Consider the following 25,109-nt stretch of genomic DNA (forward strand, 5'->3'; position numbering starts at 1 on the left):
ATACTTTTAGTTGGTGCTGTTGGTCACTTTTTCGCCAAATGGCGAGGATTTTCATAATAGTATTTTGAGCAGACCAAATTTATTTTCTGAATAATTTAGCATGTAAGATGGGGATGTTCGTACCTCTTAAAGGCTAAGGTGCAGCAACAAAGAAAGAGAACCCTTTGGATAAAAAAACCTCTGAAATCAAACCCCTTTTTATGGACACCTATGAAAAATACTTCAGTATGAATTGTACTAATAGCAAAAAAAGTGCATTATGTTTATTCCAAACTGAAATGTGCCAAAAACAATGTTAAAAAATATAAAACTTAGTTTCCAAATTGTTATTTGTAAGAACAAATATTTATTTAGAACACTTGAAATTAGAAACAAAAAAGTAATGAGTGTTTGATATAATTTTATAGTAAGACATAGGCAGAATAAAAATTTGCATTTATTTCTTAGTTCAACAAGTCAAGGTATGTTCAGTATCACAGATATACATTTGACAAAGACTGCTGGCCAGGGTCATGTGGAACCTAAAACATACTGTCATGCAAGTTTACGAACAAGGAAAATATATGATATAGATATCTTTTTAAAAACATTTTACAAAAAATTTGTCCAACAGTTATGACTTGCATCACTTGATTGTTAAAACATAAGCACCCAATGCAATAATTTCAGAAGGGAGCAGAGAAAATTTTGTTTCGTGATCTTAATAAAAAAAGTATATAATTTGTTCATCCTACTTCTCAACCATGGTTTTTGCCATGTAACTGAATAAGGGGGGGGGGGGATTTCGAAGGGAAAATGTAATTATCCTTCAGTCACTCTTAATCAAAAGCGGAAAAGGTAGTATCAGAAGATATAGAGCAGTTTTTACTCTTTCACCATAGTTCGTTTTTCCACGAGTCCTCTTTCGATAAGTATTTTGTAGAGCTGCTAGCCTCCTTATGAGTATTTTTGTAGAATGTTATCCTGATTTTAAAAGGTATTTTAAATACTGCTGTCCTTATCATGATGTTAGACATGTTTTACAAGAATTAGATTTAGAGTGGGGGACTTGATGCTTTCAATCCCAAGGTTATGGTATTCGTAATTTCATTTCCTTTAGAAGGCATCTCATCTAAAATATGTTGTAATAGCTCACAAAGCAAATTATTAAAATTATAAAGCAAATTTTTAATAAGTCATTCATTAATGAGTTATGTTGAAATGTTTTGATATTTATGCTCAGTTTATTTAAAAAATTAGTAGTGCTAATGTCTAAAGGGAGGCTTGATTCCCCCTCTGCCTCTCCTTATAGGCACCCATGATGAAAGTGTTATTTATTTGCTTCATTTATCCACATCTGTAACAAAGAAAATTTAATGTTTTACCACCTTTCAATCAATACCTTTTTAAATTTTAATTCACTAAGAAAGTGGTAAAGTCTAAAACAGTAGGATTTTTTAATCAAAAATTTCATTATCAATAATTTATAACTTAACTCTTCGGTTATATACAAATTACATTTGTAGTCAGAATTAACTATAAATAGTGATACCTTTAAAGGAAATGCATGCATGCAGCTACATATTTAAATATACGACAATAAATAGGGTGCATAAAACCCTGTTAGTCCAAAGTTCAGAAAACAGGGAAGAATTAAGTGAAAACAGTTGCACATAGAGGTTAATTTTATCGAGGCTGTGGAGTCAAAGGGAAAATAGACTCAGACTCCTGTATCGCAAAAACAGTCGCTCTAACTCAAATTTCGCATGCGCTGGCAGAGTTGCGGAAAAATGACACTCTGAATCTTGGAACTTAAAACCTTCGACTCCCAATTATTACTCCCGTACCCCAAAATCAGTCGACTTCGACTCGGCAGCCCTGAATTTTATTCCAAATAAGAAAATTTACAAAATATAAATATTTCTTTCACATGGAATTTAATGCTTCTAATTAATCTTACAGCATTTAAATTAAAAGTTGCATAATGTTCATTAGATTGAAATATAAAATTTTTCGATTGCAAGACCTTGGATTAATGCGATTATAGTGCTATTATTGCATAAGGACAAGGAATTTCCTTGCGTCTTGCTTACTTGAACACTTATTTTCGACAGACTTGTATGTTAAATGGTTCAGATTAAAAAAATTTCGTCTTTTACAAATAAAATTATTTAAATATCCATGAAAAGAATATTGTCACAGAATATTTCATGCTTATAATTTAAGAATCGCACCATAATCTAAATGATGAACGGTTTTTCTTTAACATGACACTAAGCATGTTTTTAGTTTCCATGAGGTTCTTCAAACATAACAAACAAAACAAAATCATAAGCTCCAATAAGTTGTATATCTCATAAAATATAAGTATCAAAATACATTCCACATTATTTACAAATACATAGAGAAATCGCATGAAAACATAAAGCAATGAAGTGTAAAACATTAATAGAGATTTGTTTTATAAAATTTTATTTTAATCGATGAATTTCAATTTTTTTTTGAAATTTGATATCATGAAAATTTTACACAAACGGACAAAAAATTGCAATTTTTAAGAAATATTTGTGATGAAAATTGAGATATTGAAATCTTTTACACACACACACACACAAATTTATATACACAGAAGAAGCTCTTTTAAAAAAAACATTTCTTGTTCATCATCAGGCATTGAGAGGAATGGCCGTCGCTTGAAAGTGATTAGTAATTAAAACTGAATAAAAAGTCACAAATCTATGTTCATTATGACAAAATTTCAATAAAATTAACCTTATGGTTTTTAAAGACTAACACATTAAGACTTAAATTGTAATCACAGCAAATAAAACTGATCATAAATAGTTAGAAATATAAAAGGCTGGTAGGCACCAAACTCGAAAGATTTTTAACTTACTTAAAACACTAAGTCTTTCAGACAGAATCTATTGAAGAATAGTAATACTGAGTTAACAAGACATTCCAGTGAAGACAAAACAAACCTACTTTCCTGTATACCAATATCAATTTTCTACAATTGCATAATTGTCTCTCAAGTAGCCTCTGCTTGATTTGATAGAGGTTTTGGCCTGATCAGCAAATTTTTTGGGGACAACATTTGTTTTATTCTGTCAATATAATATCAGCTAGTCTGAAACGCATCAGTTGTTAATCTTTGGCGTGAAAAAAATTGGGTACGATAGTGAGGTAATATATCGAAACTTATGAATAGAATTCTTTCTCTTGCTTCAGTAGATACTAATTAGAAATATTCCTTCTAAATTATACGTACTCATTCTGAAACAACAACAGCCTCATAATTAGATTCACTAAAATCACAACAATAGATATAATTTTCCAATCGTGTATATATACATATATATATTTTGATAGAGCTAAATTTAGTCAATATTTTTATATTCCTCCATAGGAAAAAAATAATTTATATTTGATCTTCACTTTTCAGTCCTCTTGCAGATATGTGATGCCAAAAGCCCTGCAAAATTCAAATTTTGTTACAGTTTATCATTAGTGAAATCTTAAACTGATTAAGACACATAAAACTTAATATTATATAGAAATGTTTTTGACACAACTTAAAATAAATGGAAAATTGTTAAAAAGTATACTTTTTTTAAAAAAATCAAATTTTAGATTAAGAGAATGTTTACAAACTAGGAATATTTTATGTTTCAAAACAAAAATTTGAAGATTAAAAAAAAAAACTTCAACAAATTTTTCAGTATGTCTAAATATTTGAATTAAACTATCCCAGTTTCTATCACATGTAAATAACTCATTTTATGAAAATGCCAATAATGAACATGTCCTTTGACAAAAATCGTATACTGTGTTTCAGGTTTCAATCATTTTGTGTCCTGTCAATATTTCAATTGACTGAAAAGTTGAAAGTATTTTTTTTTTAAATTTGGTTTCAATTTGGCCACTGTTGGTGATAGTTAGAGAGTTAAACTATTGAATCACATTAAAATTGCAATAATGGGTAAATAACACAGGGTTCATACTCAATTCGGATGAAAAAATTCCATAACTTTTCCAAGATTTTTTCATGACTTCATAAAAATTTCCATGACCTCATTAAATGAAGAGAATGGTACTACTTAATGTCAAACCTGCCAATTTTTGTAAGTGGGCATTAGCAAAACTTTTACATGAATGCCACTACCTCATCAAAACACTTACTTGACTAAAAAAATATCAGTGCAGAAACTAATAAACAGAGGCGTAGCTAGACCCGACTTTCGGGGGGGGGGGGTATTTCTTTTATTTTATATATATATATATATATATATATATATATATATTGGGTGAGTGCAAAAGTTCGTGCGGAGTTGCAATAGATGGCGTTAGAACGGGCGTAACGTGTTGTCATTAATACCACTATCTACGCAAGACCAGATTGTTGGAAAGGTGATGTGTGCAGCTTTCATTCCAATCAAAATAATTTGTGCAGATACAAACTGCTTCAAGAAAGATTACTTTTAAAATGAGTGTTGATAAAGTGCATTTACGGCATGTTATGCTTTACGAGTTTCGGAAGGGAATAAACGTTGCAGCAGCCGTAAAAACATTCAAGACGTTTATCAAGATCAAGCACCAGCTAAACGAACTGTGGAAAAATGGTTTGCAAAATTTCGTTGTGGAGATTTTAAGCTGGAAGACGAGCCACACTCAGGTCGACCTTCCGACATTGACGATGACGTTTTGCGTTCTTTAGTTCAGACCGATCAACCGCTTTTCGGCGTTTAAAAAAAATCGGATTTGATTTAAAGCTCGATATATGGGTGCCCCACTTGTTGACCGAGAGCAACAAAATCCAGCGCATTTCTGCTGCCGTATCTTTACTTGAGCAGCACAAAAACGAGCCGTTTTTGGACCGATTAGTGACGGGCGATGAAAAATGGGTCCTGTACAACAACGTTCAGCGCAAACGCACATGGAAACAGGCAGGTGAACATGGTGACGCAATGGCAAAGGCCAGTTTGCACCCGATGAAGGTGATGCTATGTGTTTGGTGGGATTGCAAGGGTATAATTTATTTTGAGTTTCTCCCCGCCGGCCAAACAATTGATTCGGACAAGTACTGTCGTCAATTAACTAATCTGAACCAAGAAATCAAACAGAAACGTCCGAGTTTGTCAAATCGCAAAGGCGTAGTCTTTCATCAAGATAACGCTGGACCACACGTTTCAAGACAGACGCTACGCAAACTGAACAGCCTGAAATGGGATGTCCAAACTCATCCACCATATTCTGATATCACCCCATCGGATTATCACTTATTCCGATCATTGCAAAATCATTTAAATGGAAAAAAACTTAACTCTTTGAATGCCTTACAAAATGTCGTGTCTTCGTTCTCCGAATCTAAACCACGCAGTTTTTATGATCGGAGCATCCGTATGCTGCCAGAACGTTGGAAGAAGATTATAGACAACGATGGAGAATATATCATTGATTGAATAAAGAGTTTTGCTTGCCTAATCACTGTATGACTTTCTTTCACAAACTCCGCACAAACTTTTGCACTCACCCGATATATATATAAACTTTTTTAGTATTAAAAAAAATAATAATTAGAGGGAGGTGAATCTTACATATTTTGGAATGGGGTGCCCCATGTTCGATACTTGTGCCAAACAAAACAAAACAAAAGCGAAGAATTTTTTCATTTTTTTATTATCTTTTTTTAATGTTTTAGAAAATTTAGGTTTTTTTCTTTTTCCTCCATTTAATTTAAAGTGAAACTTTCTAGCAATGGGTCTAGTCAAAACCAGTCTATCCAAACCAGGGGGAAAATCAAATATCTGATGAGTGTGTTCCGTTTATTTTAGTGTGACTACTTAATTTAGAGGCTAACACACATCTACAAAAGCTGGCCTCCCTGAAAGCTAATAGATGCATCCATTTCCGCCTGCAAACTGGATGTTTGACTTTCAATCTCATCGGTGGTCAGACTATTTTTACTAACTTGGTTCGCACTAAAATCACGAAAGAAAATAAAAAAAAAAAGACTTCTTGATAATAGCCTGCAAAAAATGAAATGGCTTTCATATCGTTATATTTATATGTTACTTTTTATATGTATTTACATTTATGCTAATTCTAAAGCACTTAATAATAAAATTTGAATTAAAAAAAAGGGAAGAAATATAGGCAGTAGAAAATTATTTGCACAAAGCTGCATACCATCTGTTATCCTCTCAAGTTTTATTTTTAATTTTATTAGCTGCTTTAGAATTTACATAAATATCTATTTGAGAGAGCAACAGCAATTTTCGAGTGTTATAAACAGAAGTCTTGTTTATTTTCTACTTTTTAATGCGAACCAAGCTAACAGAAATAGTACAGAACAGTCTAGATTCATTTCGTTTTTAAACATTTTATTCCTGTAATGCTATGCAGTTTTTCTTTTAAATTAAAATAAAATTTCCTTCAGATGGGTTCGATGGGATTAATGCTGCTTCAGCAGACTGTACTCTTGGCTTCCTTAAGAGGTTTTCCATATCCAGTTCAGTCATTTTCCTATGCCGGGCTGATGAGTGCTAATAAGCACGAAACTGCAGTCCTCGGCTGGAAATGACTGAGCTGGCGGGGTATTTCAGCTTCAGCCCTGGCTAATGGGGGTAATTTGCTGAAAAACCTTATGTCTCGAATTCCGGCTATGCTATCATTTTCAGATTCAAAGCCCAATGATCTTTAAAGCAGCAAGCAAAAGCATTTTCTTCAACTCGAAACAGAAAGGGCTGAGGGGGCAAAAAAGGAGAAATGCATTCCACGAATAGGTTTTCAAGATTAACAAAAGGACAGACGCATGGGCGGATTTATGGGGGGTCAGAGGGGGGCAATGCCCCCCCAGTTTTGGGAGGATTTTGTGTAGTAACAACACATCTTCCAAAAATTAAAAAAAAAAAATCATTATTTTTTCGTTTTTGAATAGTTCAGAAGAGCATGGGTGGATTTATGGTGGGGGGAGGGGGCAAAGGGGACAATGCCCCCCAGTTTTGGGAGGAGTTTATATAGTAACAACTTATCTTCCAAAATCTTATAACAAAAAAAATCATGATTTTTTCATTTTTGAATAGGAAATTAAAGTTTATTTTTTCTTTTGAACTTAAAATAACCGTTTCTTACAAAGTTTGAACAATACTGTACAACTGTATAACCTACTGCTCAATTTCAGAGACTGGAAAGTGCAAATTATTAATAGGTTCTAAAATCCCTAAAAAGAATTGGCACAGTATAGCCTACAAGGGCTCTTGAGCCAAAAACCCAATCTAACCAACCAAACCTTGAAAATAATTAGACAAGTTTTTGAAACTCCTAAGCAAAGTGTGCTTCAATTTTTTTTCTTATCAAGTGTATAATTAAGAATTGTTCAAATGGGTAGTATGTTACTCTCTTGATACCTATTCTCTAAATCTGTGCACCATTTCTGTGCTAAATCTGTGCATCACAAAGCACTTTTAAAGCATAAAACTTAAAAAAAAAATTATTTGCCTATTATTTCCAACTAACCCTTATAAAACTTCAAAATGCAGAATTTTATATCCATTTTAGATAATTTCCTCCGAGGGAGTAAAACCCGGGCCCCCCTCAAACTGGAGATATTCTATATCCCACTTAAAAGGGAGCACTGCGTCACTCTCTTAATACCAGCCCCCTCTCTTTTAAGGTCAATTTAAAAATGACAGCATGATTACACACAGTAATGAAAACGACACATAATAAAATAATAGTTTAAAAAACTAAAAAAACACGCTTTCGTAGCAAAAATGAACTAAAAAATGAAAAATAATCTTTGGATGATAGTAGTTGACCAATCACTTAATTTTAATGTAATACAAAAAAGCGTGGGGTGCTGTCTATGTATATTTTTGCATGGACAACAAATGGAAGAAGTTCAAGACAACTGATAAGAAGCCCCCCACGCTTTTTTATATTACATTAAAATTAAGTGATTGGTCAACTACTATCATCCAAAGATTATTTTTCATTTTTTAGTTCATTTTTGCTACGAAAGCGTGTTTTTTTAGTTTTTTAAACTATTATTTTATTTTTCTGTTTTTTAGTCTTATGTTGGCGAATTATCAGGCGACGAAATTATTTATAAAACGAGTGCGAGGTAATATCTTAAAGTTAAGACAAGAGCACCGCGATGGGAAGCTACTGTGAGTCATCGATGTATGTTTGCGGAAATCATATTTATATTACTTTGAAAATTTGAGATGCATTTGAATAAAAGTTTTGTTCAACAATGGTCTGATCAGCAATGAATTTCCAGTTGAAGGCTCACCTAAATTTTGGCATGAAATTAGTTAAAAACAGTTATATTTCATGTTCTAATTACCTTGGAACATTGGAACAAATTTTGTCTGATGCAGAAAAATTAAAGGTTTTTGTAAATATTTTTAAATAATTTTTGCGATCATTTTTGAATGTATTTTTTTTAATTTTTCCTTTTTCACATTGTTGGATTTATGCCAAAATATTGATTAAAATTGGAGAAAACTAACAATTAAAAGAGTTAATTAATTAATTTGATTATAGAATATTGCATTGTCATCGTGTCTGAGGTCGCGTGCCAAATTTCAAAAGAATCCGATCGCACGAAGTGGGCGAAATTTGAGCTGCAAGATTCTGTTACAAGATACATACATACATACATACATACATACAAGTGAAGCTAATAAAAGCATGTTAAAAAATTAAAGAATGGCCTTACGCATCACAGAAAATAGACAAAAACATGGGAGGGGGGAAAGGAAATTAAAAATGTTGCTCAAAAAAAAAAAAAAAAAAAAATCCTGCCCCCCCAGGAACTCAGTCCTAAATCCGCCTATGGACAGACGTTCTTTCTTGGAACAAGAGTAAAGGGATGAAATTCACAGGTTGAGTATTAATTGCATTATGGATGAGTATTTCAAGCTAATGGTTAAAGGTCATTCAAATTAAAAGCCATTTTGCTCTGTTATCTGGTTTTGGTTGCTTTCTTTCTTAAAATTATGATTCCTTATAGAAAACTGAGATGATATGAGTGAAAAGAAAGTTTAAGATTTTTTCAAGTAAAGAAAAAAGGAAAATCCTAGAATATTGGTCAGGTTAGATTTGCAGCAATTGCTAACCTCAAGAGGATAAATAAGTAATTAAAAAAAAAAAAAAAAAAAAAATCAGGCACCAAAAAAGCAATAAAAGACTTTTTCTTGAAAAAGATATGCTTAAAGTTTCTTTTACTGTCAAAATGATTCCTTAAACTCGCAATGAAACACTTAATAATGTAATAATAGAATAAAGACCTAACAAAACTAATAAGTGAAGTGAAGTGACTGGATGATAAAACAATTCAGCTTTAATGCCAATTATAACATTGTGTTTCCGTCCAGAGAGCAATGGAAGGATGTACAGGATATCATTGGCAATGCACACGAAATCTAGTTTTACAAATGGTTCCAAGACTGCGTCTGGAACTGGTTCTGGTGCATATTGCAGCAGCAATAACACTAATCTGTGCTTCTCTTTAGGGAAGCTAGCTACTGTCTATCAGGCAGAAACTTTAGCCATACTGGCTTGTGTAAACAACTGCCTAGATCGAGGCCTAAGCGGGAAGGTTATCAGAATATTCTCTGATAGCCAAGCTGTGTTGAAAGCTCTCAATCGTAACTGTTTTACTACCAAAACAGTTTGGGAGTGCCATAATGCACTGGTAAGACTAGCTGGCAGTAATAGGGTCTCCATTTACTGGGTTCCTGGTCACCGTGACATTTTAGGTAACGAATTGGCAGATCAGTTAGCTAAACAGGGCTCCAATGTACCGTTTATGGGACCCGAGCCTGTCCTCTGCCTGCCCTACAATGCAGTAAGGACCACTGCAAAGAACTTTCTTATGGATGAATCTTATGGCCTGTGGCTTCAGTCCCGAGTCTCAAAGACAGGCCAAGACTCCGAACCAGCAGCCTCCCTGGTTCAGGTCCAAGGAACTGCTTAACTTGAGCAGGAATGAGATCAAAAAATCTGTTGGGTTACTAACTGGACACTGCTTTCTTAATAGGCACCTTAATCTGATGGGTGTTATCGACAACCCTTCATGTAGAGGATGTCATATGGCTGATGAAAGCTCAATTCATGTGCTATGTGAATGTGACTTCTACTCTGCACAAAGATTTGAGCACTTGGGATACCACTATGTAGATCCCTGGGAGCTGCCTAGAATTTCGGTTAGGCAACTGCTGAGATTTATTTCTGTTACTGGGCTCCTTTAGTAGTCTAAGCGGGGATAGTACAATAGACCTGTGGTCTCGGTGCTCGCGCTGTTTTTAAGCGCCCCCCCCCCCCCCCCTTTTCACTTCACTTTCACTTCAATAAAACTAATAAAGAGGAATTTTGATCAAAAGCCCATATTTTCTTAAGCATTCATTCCAAATTTTCACCATCATATTCCAAATTTCTATAAAGTTTCTTAAAGCTCTTGTATCTTAAAACCTCTTTATCTTGATTTTTTTCCTTCCTGTGAAATTCGAAAAATACAGATTCAACTGTATGTAATATTCCCACTGCGCCGCTCATAAAATTAAACATGTTTAACAATTTGCAGAATCTATGGCAAAAAAGGCTACATATGCGTGGATCTAACAAATCAATCTCATTTCTAAAGCAAAGTGTGAAATTTACCTCAATTATCAAAAAAAATGTCACAGCAGAGTGAGGAAGGAGTGTCAAGGTCTTTACGCTTGAGGGTCACTCATGGAGCTGATTTTCAATGCCACTGGGGGAGGGGGGGGGGGTAGCGAAGTGAATTTTTGACCATAGTTATTCAGAAAAAAACTGTTTTGATTTTTTTTCTTTTTCTTCTCTTTTTCTTTTCTCTTCTTCTTTTTCTCGTATCATTTTTTCTCTTTTCTTTCTCTTCTCTTTTCTTTCTCTCTCTCTCTCCCTTTTTTGAGACAAGCATTTCGGGGAGGGGGGGTTGTCCCCAAAACCCCCCGCTTAGCTACGCCCCTGTTAATAAACTATAATTTGTCTTCAGCATATAAACTTAAGTTACGTAAAAATATAGTGAATGCAATGTACTGATGTTTAAATGCCTAATAATTATTTAATAAATAGGGCAAAATAGTAATGAATGGGACAAAAGTTGAATGAGTTATTACTAAGTTTCCGATCTCAAATTTACTTTAAAAAAAATATTGCCATTTGGTGTCAACAGTGCTTCTAATCATCCATGTAACTTGACAGTATTTTCATTCATTGAAGTAAAGTCATGTTAGTCAGTAAATTCATTTTTCTCAACCAGCGATATCACAGTTGGGCACATGGATCAATTTTGCGAGCTGCACATTGGGCACTACTGTTTGACTATTAGAATTCCTCTATTTGTATGTTCTATTGCATGACTAAAGTCTTTATTTTCAAAAGTTTTCACAAATTAAGATAAACTCTGACAATTACAAGTGGTTGAAATAAACTCGGATGCAATTAAATTACACTTTTTTAATGGGCGTGGTAAAATCAGGAACATGCTAAGCCCACTACCACAGATTATAACATAAAAGAAGTTATAAAAATAATGGTGAACTCAAAATTAGGGATGTCCCAGCAGTAAAATCACATTACAAAAAAAGGCAAAAAGTTGCAGAAGCAGATGCAATAGGATTTCTAAACTCGGATTAGTTTTTGAGATCGTTCAATTTTCAAGTACTATTAGCTTTTACATGCAATACAACTTAAATCATTCTAAATTTTAATTCTCTACTGTTCTTTGCTACTGCCCAAGACATTTTTCCATAACTTTAAATAAATTTCCATGACTTTTATTGAAAATATTAATTTTCCATGACTTTTCCAGGTCTGAAATTTATTAATTTTTTTTCCATGACTTTCCAGGATTTCCATGACCTGTACAAACCCTGATAACATTAAATTAGTGTAAAACAGGGTTCATACTCATTTTTAAAAGTAAAAATTAAGGACTTTTTAAGGACTCTCTCAAAAAGGACTTATCGGGAAAATGATTAGATAGCTTTACGTATACCATTTTAAAGTTTTCCGGAGGGGGGGGGGGCCGGGGGCAAAGTACATGATACATATTATATATATACACATGCACAAATGCATCAGTTTCCAAAAATCAGGGAGAGGCGCAATCGACCGGGATGTCTCATTATCAGTGAATAAAATTTTAAAATTTCACATCATAGGGATGAGAGTGATCAAAGAGCAAAAAGGAGGAACCCACCCCCCAAACAAAGAGTTCTTAAAATCAAGCAGAAAAGAGATGAGATCAAAGTGCCCTTTGAGTCCATGACATTCCAAAATTCAACAAAAAATGGCGAATTAACCAGTTTCAAACATAATACGAAAGTTTTTCCCTATTAATTTATTATGCTTGAAATGATTGGGTAGTAATTAATACAATAGATGGCACATATTGTTCTTAAAACATAACATTTAATTCTCAAATTTCAGTCATAAAAAAGATTAGGAAAATAGGGATAGCTGTTGAAAATTAGTTGTATATTAAAGCATTATTATTTAGCATACATGATTGGAGTGAGAGGCAAATTGAAGGAAAATAACTAAAATCTCTTTTCTTCAAGATATTTAAACTATTGTTTTGTTATTATTGCTTTTGATCTGTTATTGTTACTAAAATCCTATTTCGAACAAATTTGCTATATCGTACTATTTCTCGCAAGTTTTTTTATTTCTATATAAATTTAAATTTTGAAAGAGAGAAAGCAATTTCTAACTCTTGAGTCATTGAATAAAACGATTGATGGAGCCAGAGTTCAATCTTGGCTGTATCACTCAATAATATCAATATTATATATATATATATATATATTTTTTTTTTTTTTTTTGAGGGGGGGGTGAATATTTCTTTTACGAAAAAACATTTGAAAATAAATAAATATATATATATAATTAATTATCCTTTTTCCTTGCAATGGAACTCATAGTTTGGTTTTAAAAACTTCATAATATTATTTCACGATTTAAAAAAAAAAAAAAAAAACTGAAGTTGCTTTATTTAATCTTCAAATTCCAAAAAATTTTACAGGCAGTAAAGCCTAACCAAAACCTTTAGAGATTCACCATAAATGTATTGAAATCTTTTTTAAATACATAAAAATAGTAACCATGACAAGTTTAAATACAATCAGAGACTGTGGGAGTTGGACCATATTTTTTCGATAGTCTTTTGCATTTTTTCTAAAATAAATTTAAGAAATAAAAATATTATTGAAATAATGAAAAAAATAAACAGATATAAAGTAGCATATTGTAAAAAACCTTCCAATATTTAAAAAGATTGAAATATTTGCAGGATGCAAAAAGATTGCAATCTCAAACAAGGCAAGCAATTTTCGGCGAAGCACGTGTTTAACGTGGTTGGCATGTCTCCAAAACATACGTTTTCGGCAGATATTGCGGATTATAAAGATTTGAAGGGGTAAAAAAGAAAAAACTAAGAAAAAGGGGACCAAACTTGATACAGTGGTTAAAATATTAAGGAAATTTTCAGAAAAATAAGGACTTTTTAAGGGTTTTTTAAGGACCTTAATTTTGCTTGATGAAATTAAGGGTTTCTTAAGGGTTTTTTAAGGAAGTACGAACCCTGTAAAAGGAAATCATGTGTTGCACGCATCAGCTCGTAATTTCGTTAATCTAAATTGGCTTATTTTAATTTTCACTTTCATAAATATTTTATTTTTAAATATAATTTCAGTTTTTTTTTTTTTTTAACCATCAGTATAACTTGTTTTTGTCTAAGGACAAAACAAGTTGAAAGAGGATCGTAAAACAAAATGTGGATTAGAAACGATTAATTATTCACTCAGAAATGAGTTTTAAACTAAGAAATGAGTGAAAAGTAAAAAAAGCAAGAGATACATAAAAAAAAAAAAAAAAAAAAAAATACCCCAATGCCTTGTTCCCAATCTGTTCCATAAGGATTTTCTTCATCAATTCCTGAACGACGGCAAACGACACCACTGAGATCCCCAGATGGGGTAACGAAACTGGTTCTAACACACCAAATCTAGAAACAAATGGAAAACTTATTAAGTACTCAGAAAGTTAGAAATAGAAACTGTTTGAAAACAGTTAAAAGGTTTATAGGGAAAAACCTAGGTTTTTTTTTTGAGTTTTTTCAAGAATATTAATTTCACTCTCTGTAGAAACATTAGTACCTAGTTACTGCTTTGCTACTTTCACTTTTCACAGAGTTATATAAAATTTTAAATCATGCATCTATTTTTACACCAAGTATATTGCAAAAAATGTCAAAATTAAGGAAAAAATATACAAATTTGAAAGAAGTTTAACGTTTGCAATATTATCAAAGTTTTTTTTCTTCTTCATGATCATCTAACATTTATCTCTATTCAGAAACAAATTTTGTTAGTAACATTTTGAAAAAAGTGCTCTTTATAGTTACAAAATACATTTTCAAACAATGTATTTTTTACAGCTTGTTCTCACAATTTATGACTAAGTTTTAAGATAAAGAGGGCAGAATAAACATAAACATGAACAGTACCTAGTACTTTAAAATTCATTGACTCTAGAAGTTGAAAATAAAAATTTGAATAGTGTTAAAATTATTTATCATCAAGCCACATAATAAATCTACCCCATAAATAGTGCACGAATATCTTTCAAATGAATATTCAGGTATGGTCACAAATTAAGGAATATGATGCAGTCATCACACAGGTTAGCTACTTTTGGCTGATTTCATGTGATTGTGGTTAATCTTAACTTTTTCATTTGGCAACCTTGAAATTAAGCTGCTGTTAAAAAATACATACCGTGTTAGTTTCACAAAGCATTTTTCATAACAATGCAAAAAAAAAAAAAAAAATGATACTTATATTTTTAAACAAAGTTATGAAATCATATGCAGTTCTAGTTTCGAATACTTAATTGACCAGAAATGAAGATTGTAATTTTTGTACCAGTAGTACTGATAATATGGCAATAACATTTAGTTTGTTTCTGAAATTAATGTTTTCAATCAACAATAAATTCTGAAAAACCCCACTTTACCGAGATAATGAGTTTTTCAATCAAAAGAGTCTACCCAAAAACACCCGGGCAGGTTTTTTTGGGCTGGGTTCAGTTTAGCGAGTCTTGACTTGAAGTGAGCAGTACATTCTTTTATGCTATTTTTGGTTGGGAGGGAGGCACGAGCCCTTTTTACCCAGCATCAGAATCCACACTCGCATGCACCACATACATAATCACACTAATCAATAATATTTTCCGATAAAAATAACATAATATTGATGAATAGTACCTGATCTGTCGCACTAACAGAAACTTGTTTCACGTTTTCAGAAATTAACTTCCAGTGAGTACCTTCCATGAAAATAGGAACTATTTCTTGTCTTGACCATAATTTATTATTTTCATCAACTGCAAGGACAAGTGTTTTACCACATGAAATCTGACGCAGGCGACAATTTTCTAGGGGCGGTTCTACATGACACCAATATTGACCTAGTAAAAATATATTTATAGAACAAATTTTCTACTGAACAATAACAAAATTAATGCATTAAATAATTGTAAATGTATTCACAAAGAGACAAAACCCCTACATTTAACACTTTCTATTATCCCGTTCGGGACGGCAATTTGCAGAAGATAGCACTCTCTCAGGACGGCAGCTGTTTCACGCGAACTGTGCGCACAGGCCGGGGCAATTTCTCCTGCTAAGCTTAATACGCAATTTCGGAAAGTACGCAGTATTTCGGAAATAAAGGATAAAATGTATACTTTAAGCAGAAATAAAACCATTTTTTTAATATATGATAAAATATATCAAAATTTCAATCATAACAAAAAATTGGATGAAAATAATTGATATTTAACAATAAAAATGCAAAATTTATCGTTTTTTTTACAATAACTAAAAGTACCAAAATTAAACAATATATTTTCTACAAAACAGGAGAAATATTTGCTTAATATTATGAAATACTTGAAGAATATTGTAACAATTAATATTTTAAAGCCGGATGAAAAATTTCAAAGCACAGATAAATGCGCATTGAGCATTTTACACTCATACGTAGTGTTACGTATTTTTTTCTGCTTTGAGCAAATTACACATCTCCGTCTGAGTTCTTTGCCTTCTTTTTCAGCGTATGATTTTCGAAAGCAACTACTGTATGAACAACTCCAACAAAAATAATTTATAGTTGTTTCAATATAACTCAAAAGATCTTTAGATGGACCAGTCATAAATTAAGATATTTCCTCCTCGGAAAGATAACGTCTTCACTATGGCTACCAAATGAACATAAAAGTAAAACCCCTTGCTAGAATATCTCCCCTCCAATCCCATAAAAAATGGAACCGAAACTAGAAAGAACCACTTCAAAATGAGTATAAGTTTCCCTTCTCACTTGCGAACACATGTTTATATTTTCTTTCACAAAATCCAATAAATCACAGACACTTGACGGACCTCATTCTGACCTCAGAGAGAGAGAGAAATACTAATGCAGGAGAGCAATCATTTGAACAGAACATGGATAAGTAACAACATCTAATAGTAAACATTTCGTTCCAAATCCAAAACGCTGATAAGTGTCGTTAAGCCCCCTGCATACTACTTACCGTAAGGCACGGATGTGTTTTTCGTCTCTGAAGAACCATCTAGCGCTGACGGAAAGACGCGTCGTTCGTCCCGAACGGGTTGTGGCGCTCTAATAACATTACATCACTTTCACTTTCATTCTACTCAATCACATTCAAGATCTGGTCTCAGAAAACCACATATTTTACTAAAAAATGCTTCTACTTCAATTTTGAGCTCATGTTTTCCCCTCCACCAAAAGAAGGTGGTACAGGTCTATTTCACGATGGATGCTTCTACAAATACACATCACTGGTAAGTATCGTTTTTTTTCAGTTACATTTCAAACATTATAACTGAAGCATTTTTAATAATGCTTAAATATATTAAACTAAAAATGTTTTTTTAGTTATAGTTTGGTGGGATTTTTGCCAAGAAAATGTTCATTATGCATGATTTAGTGGAAATTAAATATGTGTCCCAATGGTAGGACACCAGCTCCTGAACGAAGTAATCATTAACCAAGAAAGAGAAAATATGACTAGTTTTAGAGATAAATTAAGAGCTTGGAAGTTTGGTAAGACTTCATTTAGTTTTGGTCTCTGAATTTTAAGAAAGATATCTATTTATTGGAAAAGGCTCAATTACCTTCTGGTGTGCTTGAACTTACACCATGTCTAAGCTGAGCAGAACCATCCTCTGCAATTGCCCAAATTGCCCCATCTCCTCCGACAGAAATAGAGCAAAAGGGTTTCTCAGACGCAATATGGCTCCATGTCAGACCCTATACAAGATAGAAGAAAATGAATTTGTTTTCGCCAAATGTAAGTTTTTGCAAACAAGGTTGTAACTACATTTTGAAACGCTATTTTTTGAAGTGTTCTTTTTTGACTTTTTGAGTTTTTACACTCAACAATTCATCTCTTCCTATTTTTAAAAGTTATAATTTTGGATTCTAACTGCTAAGATTTTTTAGCAGTAACGTATGTGTACAATTTTTTTCTTAAAAAAATAAAATGTTAAAAAAGGCAAAAAATTGAAAATAAATAAATAAATAAAAATAAGCAGCCAAAATGAAAATAAAAAGCATATTCTAATTGAATTCATTTAAATACCTCTGATACAAGTAAGTTTTTAGTTAGATATGATTCAAAGAATAACCATTCATAGTCGCCTTATCAAAGCATTTAAACATTCCAAATATATATATAGAATAATAAGTACAAAGAATGTAAAAAAAAAGAGCCATTTAATATGGTGTCTATTCCAGGTCAGCATTCTCTTTTTTGGACTTTTATAGAAATCCTCTTACAATTCCTCCTCTCACAATTATGCTCAACTTATGAAGCTCAGATCTGATATTTAGTAAAATAGATAAATAAAGTTCAAATGCAGCCCTACCTAACAAAGCTGTAGGCAAACAAAGATATAGAGAAAACTATCAAAATCTATTTGGTTACAAAGGAAGAATCTACTATGGGGGTTTACTGGATAATCCATTTAAACTGTTGTTATTAGTTTAATAGTGATCTGGAAGTCCTTGTTTTAATTTAATAATAAAGCAGTTTTTCCACTGGTAAAACCTGAGAGCTTTGTTTGCAAGGCCAGATTAAGGCATGGGCACATGGGGCACGGGCTCAGGGCACCAACAATTGGGGGGCACAAAATCTGAAGGTAAGGGTTTGATTTTGGACTTATTCCATATCGCACTATAGCAAGATGTAAATATTAAATCTAGAAAAAAAAATCCCTGTAAAAGTTTTATCTCTTTCGCAAATCCCAAAACCAATCCAAGTTTGTTCTATATTTAATATACATTTTAAAGTTATACCATAGATAATTTTGATGTTAATAGCTTTTTCTAACAGGCAAAGTTTGACAACATCTTATACTATTATGTTTAGTTATCACAGTTGTTATGTCACTTCTATTTTTTGTAATATAAGGCACCACCACATTTAGTACAGATATGTTAATATGCAAGTACCAAGATATTTCACTACTTTTGCATATAAAATAAGTGGGGGGAGGGGGGCACCAAATAAATTTTGAGCCCAGTGTCTTCAAAAACTTTAGTCGGGCCCTGTTTGTATGTCATCTAAGTTGGAGTAGCAGAGAAATTGTTGTGCATACAGTACAGTATAACAAAGTGCGAGGTGAGTGTGTACGAGGAGAGGATGTATAGTAACTCCAGCCCATGTAATGTTCATGCATAGTTGGTGCAACATCTGTCATCAAGTCGATTCAGCTCGTTACATCAATGAAGTATTACCCAGTTTGGTTAAATAGGGAAAGAGCTGTGTTATACATAGCATTCAAATGTTTGCTAAAAGTAGCTGCAACTAGAAAACTAATTTAGTTTTGGAATCATAGTTATTGATATTTTTAGGCCTTCACTCCACAAGCTATTTGGCTTATTGGGAATTTATGATCTATAGGGTTTGGATTTCTGAGGTTCCACTGCACATTGAAAACTTAAACTGCTGTGGTAACTAAAGTCAATAGAAGGAATACTTTAAAATATCAACAACTGATATGGCTACAGTGAAATTTCAAGGCCTCTCTAAACATTATTAATCAAACATACTTCTCAACTGACAATGCTTCAGTTATCTAAAGCAGGGTTCACAAAAGAGGAAAAATTGTGGGTGAAAAAATATAACCCCCTGTTGAAATTAGAGTTTTTTTTTTTTTTAATTGAGAGATTTTTTTAAAAATCGCAGTACTTAATTCAACAGATGTGGCAAAATTGCCAGAAAGTCCCGCACCGAAATATTTTTAGAGTGAGATTTCTTTTTAAATTGTGCAATTCTTGTGCTCTATCAGCAATCCTGATCTCTATTGCATTTTTTAATAAAAAGCAATTTTTAATCTCAAAAAACTTACTTTTGGATATTCTTCTGAAACACCTTTTCTAAAAAGAACATCACCATTTACAGCAACTGCCCAGACAGCCACATATTCATTTGAACCAGAGTCCATTTGCAAAGACATATCTATAAGAGGAGTATTTCCTAATTTTGCCCAAGGACCACTTGTTGATAATCTGCACTTCCTGAAATTGCAAAAGATATTTAAACAAAACCTTTCAGAAAAACAAAACTTCTTTAACTTATACACCAAAAGTAAAACTTTGATATTCTTAAAAGTCAGGAGAATTTTTTTGTTTTTGGTTTAGTCATGTACATCTTGTGCACAAGAAAAGTTTTTTTGAAACTTTTATTTCATTATACAAATTAACAATTTATTACTTTTTCATGAAGCTATTTCTTAAACCAGCATTTCTTAAATTGTGTTTCTCCGAACCCCAGGGTTCCACGAAACTTATATTAATTCTTTTTTTTCCCTTAGAACATTGAAATTAGTCACTTAAAAATAAGGTTTTGTCGTAAGTGCTTAATAAATACTTTGAACGAATAAACGGCTGAGAAAATATCAATAATAGATTAAAATCCCATCATTGTCAATGTATGGCCTTCAATTATGCTAGTTCTAGAATACGATTCTTTTATTGAAGTGACATTAGACCCTGCATTACGCCAGAATTGAAATTCATGTCATTTAGTGGGTTTCTGGGGAAATTAAAGGGGTGGATGTTCTTAATAGTCTCAAAATTCCGTGTGAGTACTTTTACTATTTTTAATTAATGTACGTTCTCAATGTATAACTCAAGAAAAAATAAATCAACGAACTTAATGCTGCATCTGATCTAAGAATGCAACTTTCATCTATAAAGTCTGATATTTTGGATGTATCTGCCTCATTAAAATAGGTACCACTCATATTGTTAAAATTAATAATTTAAAATTTTGTTCAAAACAAGTTGCTTAAAGAAGTTTAAAGAAATTTTATGTTTAATTTAAAAATATTTCTTTAAATAAAACCCTTTTAATGCAAAAAAAAAAAAAAAAAAAAAAAAACCTTTTAGAATGTTGTATTCAAACTACAGCACTGAGAAAAAAACTGGGGGTTCCACGAAAAAAAGTGACATTCAAAAGGGTTCCATTAGTTAAACAAATTAAAAAACGCTGACTTAAGCTGTTGTCATTTGCAGCATAGTAAAATTTTTCAAGTCAATATTTAGTAGAATTAATATTTCTTACAGTAATGATTGTGCTCTGGAGAAAGTCAGAATCACTGGACTTTTTGTGATTCACGGTCCGTAAGCTTCAAGGGGATTCAGAAAATTTGGAAAAGTGTGGATACAAACCATAAATTTTAAAATTTATAACAAATGAGGGGGGGGGGGAAATGCCGAAATGTGTCAAATTTAGTTCTTTGCCATAGCCTGCATCAAAAATATAAAAATCATGGTTCTCACGTTTCTGTAGCATATTACTTAAGATAAATTTTTGTGACTCACATGTTTCATATTGTAACGGATTCGGTGCGACTTCCACTTTCTTGAAAAGAAAACACAATTCTTGATAAAAACACAGTTCTTGATAAAAACACAGGAAATTTATTTACACTATGTACAGGAAAGATCTTCAACAACTGCTAAATTATTCATCAGCAATTAAGCAATTATCACACAACACCGTAAACTCAACGTTTACACACGTATTTACTTCCAAATACGAAAACAACACAGCGAAATGCCTCGCTATAAACAGAGCAAAATGTTCTCAGTTCGAAATATCAACCGAAACTGACTGTTTATCCATCGCTAACGGCTTAAATACACCGAAAAGAATTTTCCACAACATTCTACACGTTTCCTTCGGCTTCCCGAAATGCGTAGACCGTTATCAATGAAAAGAAAAATAAAATAGGGGTCGTATATTTTAGCCATATGAAAAAGGGGTTGTATATTCATTACGGGAAACTATTTACAGGTTACGTTCCTACAATAATTACTATTTACAGAATTTGTAACATTGCCCCCTTCCTAAGGACTGCACGTCCCGGGCAGTACAATCCCCAGAAAGGGTGCCAAACTTCTATCACAAGTTTACAAATATACACATTAATTAATAACTAACAGATACAGAAAACACAATAATAACAAGAAATATTACTAAACATTAAAAGCAAAAATTATCTACAACCTTTATGTTATCAACCATGGTTGTTTACGTAATACTCATGAACTATGGCCATAGTATGGGGCTAACCGATCATAATGTACAACCCTAGGTTTTGCATTAGGTGATTTTTGGATCCTCACTACGACGTCATTTAGTCGGTTAACGACTTTGTAGGGTCCATCCCAATGCGACTGCAATTTGGGTGAAAGACCTTTCCGTCGGATGGGATTCCATAACCAAACCCTGTCGCCTTCGTTGAATTCATGTCCAGTAGACCTTGTGTCGTATCGGGTCTTCATCTTCTCCGCCGCGATGTTGATTCGCTCTCGTGCGAAGTTATGAACGTCTTCCAACCGGGCCTGGAGATCCTGGATGTACTCCTCTGGCGATGAAGGCGCATCCGGAGGACGACCGAAGACGAGATCACAAGGTAGCCGAAGCTCTCGTCCGAAGAGCATCTGAGATGGGGCATATCCGGTAGTCTCGTGGACAGCACTGCGGTAGGCCAGCAGGAACAAAGGTAGCTTCTTGTCCCAATCCTGTTGATTTCTGGATACCATAAGTGAGAGATTATTCAGGATTGTGCGGTTAAATCTCTCCACCATGCCGTCCGATTGTGGGTGTAGTGGTGTTGTCCTAGTTTTCTCAATTCCGAAAATTTGACATAGGCCCTTAAACACAGCAGAGATGAAATTCCTCCCTTGATCGGAATGAATCTGCAAAGGTGCTCCGTATCTCGAGATCCAATGTTGGACTAGAGTCTCTGCTACGGTAGTAGCCTCTTGATCTGGAATGGGATATGCTTCCGGCCATTTGGTGAAGTAGTCGATGGAAACAAGAATGTATTTGTTCCCATCAGCAGTTCTTGGTAGAGGACCAAGGATGTCGATCCCAATTCGTTCGAAAGGAGCTCCAACGTTGTACAGATGTAGCTTCCCTCTGCTTCTCTTCTTCGGTCCTTTACGAGCAGCACAGGCGTCACAAGAATGGCACCACTTCTCCACGTCATCCTTCGCCTTGCTCCAGAAGAAGCGCTCCCGAACTTTATTGAGAGTTTTCAAGACACCAAAATGTCCTCCAGTCGCACTACTATGTATTTCTTTCAAAACATCTGAAATCCTTGATCGGGGAAGTAGTAACTGCCACCTAGATGTTTTACCGTCGTCAGATTCCCATTTCCGGTGTAGCACGCCGTTCCGTAAATGGAGTGAGTTCCATAAAGCCCAGTATCTTTTTGTTGCAGGACTGAAGATGGAAACGTCCTGCCAGCTAGGGCGTCGACTGTCACTTTCCATGAACTCTAAAATTGGTTTTATGTCGGGGTCTTCAAGTTGATCTTTTCGAACTTGGTCATCACTCCATGGATCAGGTTCTGATGATGTTGGAGTCACTGTCACCTGATAGGCGGTAGGGCTAGTCGTTCCATACTGTTTCTCGATTCGGGAACAATAGTGGCAGTTCTCAGGACAGGGTCTCCTTGATAAAGCGTCAGCATTACCGTGAGATAACCCCTTTCGATGCTTGATCTCCATGTCATAGTCCTGGAGCCGCTGTATCCATCTGGCTATCTGGCCTTCTGGATTCTTGAAGTTCAAAAGCCAAGTTAACGAGGCATGATCTGTCCGAAGCAGAAATTTTCGGCCGTAGAGGTAATGATGGAAGTGTTCTACAGCTTTCACTATGGCCAGTAACTCCTTTCTGGTGACGCAGTAATTTCGCTCCGACTTTGATAAGCATTTGCTCCAGTAAGCGATGACATGCTCATTTCCGTCAATTTCTTGGGATAAAACAGCTCCAATTCCCTCGTTGCTCGCATCAGTGTCCAGGATGAAGGATTTTTCAGGCTGAGGATAGGCGAGGATAGGCGTTGATGTTAAAGCCTCCTTCAGTCGTAGAAATGCATCTTCGCATTCCTTGGACCATTCAAACTTTTGCTTGCTTTCCGTCAGCTTATGCAAAGGTCGTGCAATGTTGGAAAAACCCTTTACAAACTTCCTGTAGTACGTGCAGAGCCCCAGGAAACTTCGCAGCTGATGGTTGTTTTCGGGACGACTCCAACCATTGACCGCAGATACCTTCTCTGGATCGGTTTGTACACCCTCAGAAGAGATGATGTGACCAAGGTAGTTCACTTCCCGGCGGAACAAATTACATTTGGACGGGCTTAACTTCAGATTGGCTTCCTTAAGCTTTTGCAGTACCTTCCTAAGATTTGCCAGATGTTCTTCGAAGCTGCGTCCCACGATGATGATATCGTCTAAGTAGACCAGACAGGATTCGTAAGAAAGTCCTCTTAACACTGTCTCCATAAGACGCTCGAACGTAGCTGGTGCATTGCAGAGGCCGAAGGGCATCACTTTAAACTGCCATAAGCCTTGTCCAGTTGTAAACGCTGTCTTCTCCCGGTCATCAGGGTGTATCTCAACCTGCCAGTAGCCGCTCTTCAAGTCCAGGGTCGAAAACCACTTGTGTCCGGACAGAGTGTCCAAGGTGTCGTCTATCCGTGGAAGAGGGTAGCTGTCTTTCTTGGTGATTTCATTCAGCCGTCGGTAATCGACACAAAATCTGGTGGAGCCATCTTTCTTTCGGACCAAGACGATGGGAGAGGCCCAAGGACTGGATGACGGTTCGATTACATCGTTCTCCTTCATCTCTTTCAGGAGGGTCTCAACCTCTTCCTTCTTGGCGAACGGTAGTCGTCTTGGATGCTGTTTAATAGGTGGGTGTTCTCCAGTGTAGATCCTATGCTGCGTTAAATTCGTACGGCCAACATCCTCCGATGTAGATGAAAACAGATGCTTAAAGTCATCCACCAATTGTTCCGCAGCAGTTCTTTGATCTTTCGTTAAGGGTGTACTCCCAATTAACTTCGATGTCAAGGACTCAGAAGACACAGTTTCGGGGGAATTGATTCTTCTAATGATGCAGTTCACTGGAGTACAAGTTGCCAACACTTCACCTTTTCGGATATTCCTTGGCCTTTCACTCACGTTGGCGACTCTCACAGGAATTACATCCTTAGAAAGGTCCACAAGCGTAGATGCCACCAGCACTCCTTTTAGGTTATTGCTTAGGTTAGGGTATTCAATGAGTCCAAATCGAAAACTATTGCTTTCTTCAAGGGAGCCAGGTATTAATGATTCTGACCTTGAGGGAATCGATAAATCTGTTTGGGCTATTATTTGATGAGCGGATTTTACATCACTTTCTGCGGGGAAAACGGCTATGTCTTCTCTCATCGAGTGCAGCTCATTAGTCTTGAAGTCGAGAGTGAAGTCATATTTCTTCAAAAAGTCCAGTCCGAGAATGAAGGGGTCCGTGATATTAGCGACGAATGCCGTATGATGGTAGGTGGCATTCCCAAACACTATTTCCAAGTCCACTTTACCGTCAATCTCGATCTTGTCACCTGTCACAGTCTGGAGACTTACGCGTGGCGATGACCACAACAGTTTCAATCCGAATTCACGAGCCACGTCTGTCCTAACGATTGTCACATTGGCTCCAGTGTCGAC

General features: G+C 34.5%; 1 protein-coding gene across 1 annotated transcript in view; it reads right to left on the reverse strand.

Annotated features, from left to right (window-relative positions):
• Window positions 1-429: 429 nt before the first annotated feature.
• The window catches only part of LOC129234700 (tectonin beta-propeller repeat-containing protein 1-like), an 87,231-nt gene continuing 62,551 nt past the window's right edge, over window positions 430-25,109 (reverse strand). The window contains exons 16-20 of the mRNA XM_054868737.1: window positions 19,451-19,619; window positions 17,213-17,348; window positions 15,278-15,480; window positions 13,898-14,017; window positions 430-3,454 (exon numbers count right to left, since the gene is read on the reverse strand). Coding sequence (XP_054724712.1) covers window positions 3,401-3,454; window positions 13,898-14,017; window positions 15,278-15,480; window positions 17,213-17,348; window positions 19,451-19,619 — 682 coding nt within the window. The 3' untranslated portion in view covers window positions 430-3,400. The remainder of the gene's footprint in view (window positions 3,455-13,897; window positions 14,018-15,277; window positions 15,481-17,212; window positions 17,349-19,450; window positions 19,620-25,109) is intronic.

This window comes from Uloborus diversus, chromosome 1 (genome assembly GCF_026930045.1).
Source record: "Uloborus diversus isolate 005 chromosome 1, Udiv.v.3.1, whole genome shotgun sequence".
In the NCBI taxonomy this organism is placed as follows: Eukaryota; Metazoa; Arthropoda; class Arachnida; order Araneae; family Uloboridae; genus Uloborus; species Uloborus diversus.